Raw genomic sequence first — 8400 nt, 5'->3', positions numbered from 1 at the left:
TGTCCTGAATCATGTGTGTCTACTATCTACAGTACTGTCTGTCTGCTCATTCAGGTACTGTTTAGTGGAGATATGCAGTGATTGTGTAAACTGCACAGCAGCAACTTGTCTCTGTTGACAGGTCAAAGGGGAGAGAAGTCAGGATAGTGTGAATCAACTGAATAAACAGAGTAGCTCTTCCTTTTCAGCCACACATGTTGCAAGAGTTGGATTGAGAAAGAACCGGTTTAGAAAAGAGTTCAAACCTAAGTTAGGAATATTTAGGACTTGGGGCCATGCATGTCAGGAACGATGGAAGTCCTTTCATTTATATTGGCTATTCAGCACAAACGTTACACTCAGCTAATCAGTGAAGCCGATGGGATGGGTTAGCCAATCATGGAAGCCAATACTTACAATCGCCCAAATTCATTGGGAATCGCATTCTCCTAGGACCCGCGGTCAGACAGGTATAGATATTTGTGGTTATTTGGTTCTCTGAAATTTAAGTCCATCCGAAATGCCATTGGGCACTGCAAACCTTGGGGTCATGTGAGACACACCAAGTTGGAGACCGGTCGAACAGTGGACGTCACAAACATAACATCCGGACTTGCGACGCACACTGCTTGTCCCATTCCACTTCAAGGATCTGGCATGAGAATATTCACACCAGAAAAGTAAATTGCACACATACAGGGCACTACAGCAGTGTTAAAGTACTTGGCTTTGCGTTATGGCCATAACTCTACGACCATTGCTTTGATCAGCGCAACATATAGCACTAGATTCACACTGGAAAAAGCACATAAAGAAATGTTACGCAATCACTTTATTTCTGCGTTTTTAGCTTTTATTAACCAAGCAAATATTTTACTGGATGCAGTTTGAAAGAAGAAATTGGAAATGTCGGAAAATCAACACCTTCTGTACTGCATTAGCAGGTCTGTGAATAGGTGGGAAATGAACAGATATGATGAAAACTCATTCTAAGGGGTGTAATTGCATGATGCAATTACCATCCCAAAATGTAGCCATCAACTTTTCAATATGAAAGTAAAAAACATGTGTGTACACACACACATGCGCGCACACACACACACACACACACACACACACACACACACACACACACACACACACACACACACACACACACACACACACACACACACACACACACACACACACACACACACACACACACACACTTGATGTTTGTGTAACATCTTCTCAGTTAGTCAGTTTGACAAAATAGCAATGGGAATATAGAGCTATTTAAGAAAGATCACTTACACCCCCTTAAACCAAAACAAAACTATGTACCTCCAGATTGTAACTAAGGGACAACCACTTTTTAACACAGAAATTGTAATGGGTACACGTTGAAACACAGAGTGTTAATTTAACTCTGAGAAAGAGGGCACTTACGGTTCCATTTGTACATTCTCAGATTTAAATCAATACTCCAGTGAGAGTGACTTTGATAGGATCCAGGTGAGGGCATCTTCCTGACTCCTTCCTCCTACGCGGTAGGATTGCTGATCTTCCCCATGAAGAGGATGCTCCTGGTGGAGTGCTCCAGGATGAAGACCAGGAAGGGCCTGTTGAGCTTCATAGCGTCTGGCATGGACATGGGCATGATCTCAATGGTGGTGGCGGCCGCCGCCTCCGTTCCCGTCTCATCCACGCTCAGAACGGCCTTGTGGGACACCTGTAGAAGAACCAGGAAGAGGTGGTGAGATGCTCTGCCGGACGCTTGTTACTCTAGCATCTAAATCTTGATTTATGCTTTGTCGTACGATGGAAATAGAATAGCCGATCTACAAGAAAGACTCCATCATAGGACGGATGTTAAATGGAGCATTTGTCGGGCTATTGGATGTCTTAAGTCTAAACCACTCGGCTAAAACCGGCTTATAACTGGTGTGAACGTTTTTTTAGGCGGCTAGGCTTAGATTAGGCGTTGATTAGCTGTTTTTCATGTGTCTATATATAAACCGTCTATATATAGCCGCTGAAATAACGTTGTTTCAACATCTAGCTAAGCCTAGCCGGCTAAAAAACGTTCACTTTTAGACCAGTTATAATATATAACATCTTCTAACATTTAATAGCCAACTATGGCTCATTGGGATAACTCGGCAAGTACATGTATGATTCTGAAACTGTTCATGCTTCGCCACCATTAATGCAGTTTCAGATATGTCAAAGACTTGCAACTCTTTTCATATACAGTACATACATTATTTCCACATACTGTAGATCACAACTTTTCACAAGGCATTGTTTTCCTCTAAAAAAAACATGTACAATTCCACATCAGTCTGTCATACCTTGGAGACCTTGACCCTTGGCTCCACAGAGATGCCGGAGAAATCGGCGGCGTCTTGGAAAGCATTGGTGATGCCCATCTCCTTCAAGGTGTCCTCCAGGGAGGCGGAGGCTTTGATGGAGAACTTGGGCAGGAACAGATCCACTGAGCTGGAGCACACATGAAATTCAGTGGAGTCAGTCAGTGTTATGCCGTTTGTTCAAGAAATATTCACACCCGTGTGATTTCAGCTGTGCTCACTTCACACTCTAGAAAGGGGGTCTTCAACAGGGGGTCTGGGACCCCTCAGAGTTACTACAGGGGGGCCTCCAAATCTTTGTGTGATAGAAACTTTTTTTCTCCTTTTTTATATTAACCACTTGAAATAAAATACGCTGATGATCGTGCATGCTGTCAAACAATGAAACTATATGGAATCTATGAAAAGGCTGTGGGGGTCCCTGCTTCATCTCCCTCTCAGCTAAGGGGTCCTTGGTCTGAAAATGTTGAAGACCCCTGCTCTAGAAAATACTATTCCTGAAGAAACAGTGTGGGTTCCAGTAGCACGCTAAGTACTGTACAATATGATGATGGTGTATGATGATGTGTGTGCTCATCATTATATTGTCCAATCAGAAAACACTCATACGTCATGAGCAGCGTTGGGCAATATTACTCAGGAGAGTAATATGTTACTTATTACATTCTACTACTCGTTACTGGGTAAAGTAATAATATTACAGTAATATATTACTAGTAAAGTGTTACTGCCCAACACTGGTCATGAGTATTTGATATAATGGAGAAACACTGTAAATGTACACATGGACATACACACAAAGTGAAGTATTGGAGTGGCTAGCACCGCTCAAAAGAAAAAGAAATACAAGCTCCGGTCCAAATGTTATTAAGGTTAAAAATCCTGATTGATAAATGCTGACAAATGAGGGGGTCCCTGCCTGCCACAACATCCTTTCAAATGGGAATCTGTGGCCAAATACGTATCAATTTGCGTGCGGTCCTGCTAGACATGCAGATGTTCGACAACCACTGCTTTACATGTCCATTGTGTACACTCTCAGAGTTAAATTAACACTCAGGATTTTCCAGTGCATATCGGGGTACTCTCCAAATGAACATAAACCTCTCCCACGCTCCCACAAACTCGTAGAACCGTTGAAAAGCAATTACCTCCTGAAGAGGGAGTCGTGCCAGTGCCTGATGTTTTCCTTGTTGATGTAGGCCTCCACCTCCTGCATCTTGCCCTCGTCGGGCAGCACCACCATCATGGAGGTGTTGCTCTTGTAGGGCAGCAGGATGACGGAGGTGTGGTTCACCGGGTCCTGGTAGAAGTCGTAGCGGCCGGTCCTCTTCATCATGTCCACCTGCACCGTCAGGGTGTCGTCCACCTTGAAGTCGTCCTTGTATGTCTGCGAGGCCTCGAAGGGTTTCTCCCACTTCCCTGCATGAGGCCAGATTTCATTCTGGTGTTCATTTAGCCCGGTGGTTCTCAACCTTTTCAGGCCGTGAGCACCCCAAAATAATTATATTTGAATTGGGGACCCCCCCAATTGAGGCATTAAATGTAGTTTCCACAGATATATATTGTGAAAATAGCTGAACTACAAGCTCACAATGTGAGGCGCTTAGTTGTAGATCATCTATTTTCTCAATTGTTGCCCTTTCTTATGCAATATTAGCCAATTTGGCCAATTTGGTATTAATAGGGTCTTAAAAGTCCTTATTCTCAGTGCAAATAGCCTATATAACTTGTACTGTATGTTGGTTTGTTTACTGCTGAGTGAAAAAACAATGTTGCACATTAAGCCGATCATCTGGGGACCCCCCAAAATAATTGACTGATTAAACTGAGTGTACAAATGTAGCCAAATGGACACTTGAAGGTCTATTATTAACTTACATTTGTACACTTTTGTAAGCTCTCTGAGAGCTTGCACCGTATAAGGGAACTGAGAATTGCACCGTATAAGGGAGTAAATATTGACTAGATAGCATGGGTTTGTTTTTTATTATTACCATTATTTATTTTGCTGTGTGGCGGAGGGAAGATAAATTATAGAGACTGGGAGTAATATAATTCAAATGGATTTCAGTATAATCCATACACATCATATATCATGTTTATATCTATGTTTGCAGGGCGTATGGCTATAATACTGGCGCATTGTTGCCCTGTCTCATGCACTGTATATCCTTTATAAAAAACAAATTATGTTTACCAAACAGACGTCCAACACGGTTTAGATGATGTTGTCTGAGAGTGGGGGAGGATTTTCATGACATTCAGTTGCCAAGGTATATAAACTACACTCAACAACCACACAGGCAATCCATCAAAGCTTGTTGAGTTTGCTGTACACCAAGGGTACCCAAACTTTTCAGGCCACGACCCCACAAAGATAATCATATTTGAACTGGGGACCCCCCATCCTGACAAGCACTGCACTGCAACATTACATTTAGTATGACTCGGTTCCACAGATACAGTAAATATTGTGGAAAATAGCCAAACTACAAGCTCACAAAGCCTCGCACTGCAAGGCATTGTGAGCTTGTAGATCAGCTATTTTCACAATGTTTGCCTCTTTCTTACGTGATATTTTACAATTAGAACTTAAAAGTAATTAAATTGTAACTTTAGAAATGTGCATATATCCTGTATACACTTATAATGTGTGTTGATTTGTTTACTGTTGAGTGAGAAAACAATGTTGCACATTAAGCTAATCATCTGCTCCCCCCCTCCCCCCAAACCATTTTGACCCCTGGTTTGGGAATCATTGTACACGCGGATGCTTGTGACGCATCATGATTCATGTCCCTACCTCTGAAGAAGACATAGTTGATCAGCACCATGGCGGTGTCAGGGTCCAAGGAGGTGAGCAGGTCCGTGATCTTATCATGGGTCTTCTTAGCGATGAAGCTGTTGATCTGGGCCACGGCTCCAGCCTCGTTGGCAAAGTCAACGTCGAAGGCCTCGCCCGCATAGAAGTGCTTGACGTCCTCCAGGAACTTCGCCACGGTCTTGACGCCCTGGCGCAGGGCCACGGCGTTGCCAATGTCGAGCTGCTGGGCGTCGCGCTGGTGGCCGAGCATGTGAATGAGGTGCTCATAGGCCTCGTTGACTTGGGCCTGCGTAAGGGCACTGTAGCCCAGGGCACCGAACAGCTGGCTGTGGGTGTCACCTCCGGCTCCCGTGGCCAGCATGGCGAGGGCGGTTGCGATGCCCAGCGGGGAGTAGAAGATGTTCTCGCTGGCGGTGGCCTTGGCACGCAACTTCTTGTAGAGGTTAAAGGCAAAGTCGGCGTTCGGGGGAGACAACTTGAGGCAGATGTCCTCCCCTGCGTGGCTGTGGGCCGCGCCGGGCCCGTGGTGGAGGTGGTGGAACTGCTTCTCTGTGTGACCCATGTGGTCTCCGTCGTGTGGCATGGCCAAAGCCACGGCCAGCAGTGCCGCGAACGCGCAACAAGAGAGGCCACGCATCTTTAACGCCTGTGGAGATGAGACAGGAGGAGGAATCAAAGGATAGTATTCTTTATTTATTAATCTATTTGGGGAGAGGCTCCAGTCTGTAAAGGAGTTGTCATTTTGCTGACCTGTCATAGGACTCATGGGACCACAATGGAAACAAGCCTGCGGGGCTTTTCGTGTTATCCTGTAACTGTACCTCTGATTTTGATTTGATTTTGATTTGGATCTCTTTTAGCCATCGGCTACTCTTCCAAGAGTCCAGCAGACACAAGAATACATTACGTTACAGCATTCATAATACAATTATAATACAAATATGAGTTTCATCATAAGGATCAATACAGTTCCACTCACTCTTTCACACCCACACACACACACACACACACACACACACACAAACACTACTAGGCCTATCGCACCCCTAGGATGCCCATAGTGGACTATGCATGGCAGGGGCGTCCCCTCCCTGAGCCATGCCAAGACCTGCCTAGATATGTACTTTTTTCAAACAGTGAATAAAGTATTCAATAAATCAATCAAACAAACGTTTCAGCTACTTTGGCTATTATCTTTGGCAAAGTAGCACTTGTGGAGTATGCTTCTGTTTTTTTCAAATGAACAATGTCTAATTTTGGAATTAAATCATTAAATGAGCTGCAGTAATGAGATACTTAAGTCAAACTATGAGAAGAAAATCTGTTGGCAGGAGGACCTGAAATATCTTTCCAAAGGATTTTCCCTAATACACAGGATTAACACAAAATAGATTAATTTAGCCAGCAGGGACAAGCAGTTTTATTACACATGAACTGCTCTGTAACTTAATCTGTTAACTGCTCTCACGCATAATAACATATTTTACGACCAAACATCAACTCGTAACAAATTCTTCTAAATATCCAAATAGGAATGTTATCAAAGACAACACTCAGAGAGTAGCTACTTTTGAAAAAAGAAAGTTGCAACACACTTACTGTACCTTCAGTGTCTTCTTCACCGAAGACTGCTTGGCAGCGATTGTACTGTTATATGGTCCCGGCCGGGTCAGCTGACCAGCCTGTCAATGATTGACTCCGTCTGCTCTGTCCAGTGCTCTTTGTGATGTAACAGAACTCACTCAGCTCTCAGGAGTCAAGCCTGGCTTCTGACTGGGGTTTTTGTCTAAATATTTAGGCTGTTAGAGCCTGGTTTCTCCTGTCTTGCATCACTTCATCCTATTAATACATTATTGGAGAGAGATTTCTCCACTGTTTCTCTCTATGTCAAAACCAAATGAAACAGCAGAAATCAGTAGCCATTGACTCATGGAAAAGGTACACAGAGGGCTAATTCAACTCTGAAAATCTAAGGGTTCACTACTTCAGTGTAAAATCAACAACACACAACCCTATAAGCCCAAATACTGATTAAAATGTTGCTATAATCCATAGTTAGATTAAAGTAGACATTTTCCAATGATGGATATTTTTTTATCTGTCTGTCTGTCTGCGTGTTCTGGGTAATCTCAAAAACCGTTGATGCGATCAGTGCCAAACTTTGCATAGCAGAACAAGGAAGTATAGCTCCACCCCACATTTTTCTCAGATGTGTTGGTACCGAATGATACAAAAATAACCACACAAAAAAAGAGATCAGTGCTAAACTTTGCATAGCAGCAGAACAAGGAAGTAGCCTACTTCCACATTTTTCTCAAATGTGTTGGTACTGAATGATACAAAATAACCACACAACAGCATGTTGAACTAGACTGTCTGAGATGAAATACTGTTTTGGTGGAGAAGATCATAAACTGTGGAGAAGATCATAAACTACCTTGATGTTTGTGCTCTCAGATCTGTGTAGATGTGGAAAAATAGAGATGTCTAGGGAAGGAATGTCATGAAGGCCATAGCCACTACGACTCACCCTTGTGAAATAAACAGCTATTTCTATGTATTTATTAATGTCATACTATGTATAAAATATGTTATCATCGTTAACCCTCAAGTTCAATTCATTATTAACACATGGGAAGCCAAGGTTTCTAACATTTCTAGCTGTTGCTGCTGCCGTCGTTCACTTACGCTTTAATTTTGAAGAGCCTCGGAAGCTTCGTGCGTGTGCACGTGAGTGTCCACTGACGATTGAGGAAGATAATCCATTTGTTTACAAACGCTCGCGAAACTAAAATCCAAACCGGGGCCGACCATCGCGGTAAAGTGTCGCTGTGAAAACAAGCAGATCTCTGCTTCCCTGGCGTTCTTTGCACCTTATTTTTTATGTTTCAGCCTAGAATGGAAGTCAATGCAGCCTAGACCACCCATTCTGTGTCTCTGCGAGCCACGGTGTGACGTATGGACCAGGGTCATTCACAGACAACACAACATGCGTGCAGCACGCTGCACAGTTAACCCTTTGTTGTCTCGTTGAGGAACGAGACAACTCCTTTTGGCAGAGCGACCTCTAGTGGCCTTATCTCGTTACTGAACGAGTTTGGCCCCTTGGGTGTTAACGTTGACTTAAAATCAGGATTGTATTTGATGGCCTTGCATTTGGCGCTTGTGCCCTCAATAACAACACCAAACGCAAAGTGGCCTTGCAACTCCTTGCAACAAAACAGTTTCAAGGACAGTCCA

General features: G+C 43.5%; 1 protein-coding gene across 2 annotated transcripts; it reads right to left on the bottom strand.

The window, feature by feature from the left end:
• Positions 1-810: 810 nt before the first annotated feature.
• Positions 811-6916, bottom strand: LOC308301397 (alpha-1-antitrypsin homolog). Of its 2 annotated transcripts, none has more exons than XM_080745372.1 (5): positions 6760-6916; positions 5140-5806; positions 3485-3755; positions 2316-2463; positions 811-1693 (listed from the first exon to the last, which is right to left on the bottom strand). In XM_080745372.1, exons 2-5 carry the CDS (start codon positions 5795-5797, stop codon positions 1505-1507), a joined length of 1266 nt encoding a protein of 421 aa, XP_080601498.1. In that variant the 5' UTR covers positions 5798-5806; positions 6760-6916; the 3' UTR covers positions 811-1504. The 2 variants fall into 2 exon arrangements, with proteins under 2 accessions (XP_080601498.1, XP_080601499.1); XM_080745373.1 differs by having other exon boundaries at positions 6765-6903.
• Positions 6917-8400: the final 1484 nt, after the last annotated feature.

The sequence above is a fragment of the Nannobrachium achirus genome (assembly GCF_963921795.1).
Source record: "Nannobrachium achirus genome assembly, chromosome: 16".
In the NCBI taxonomy this organism is placed as follows: Eukaryota; Metazoa; Chordata; class Actinopteri; order Myctophiformes; family Myctophidae; genus Nannobrachium; species Nannobrachium achirus.
The sequence above is the reverse complement of the archived record's forward strand: the minus strand, read 5'-3'. Positions and strand labels throughout refer to the sequence as shown.

Bases quoted from the DNA above. Each gene is read 5' to 3' on its own strand.
- LOC308301397 (XM_080745372.1), bottom strand. From the start codon at position 5,797: ATGCGTGGCCTCTCTTGTTGCGCGTTCGCGGCACTGCTGGCCGTGGCT. The intron at 2,464-3,484 runs GTAATTGCTTTT...TGTGTGCTCCAG, and splicing joins CACGACTCCCTCTTCAGGAG to CTCAGTGGATCTGTTCCTGC. The intron at 1,694-2,315 runs GTATGACAGACT...GTTCTTCTACAG, and splicing joins CAAGGGTCAAGGTCTCCAAG to GTGTCCCACAAGGCCGTTCT.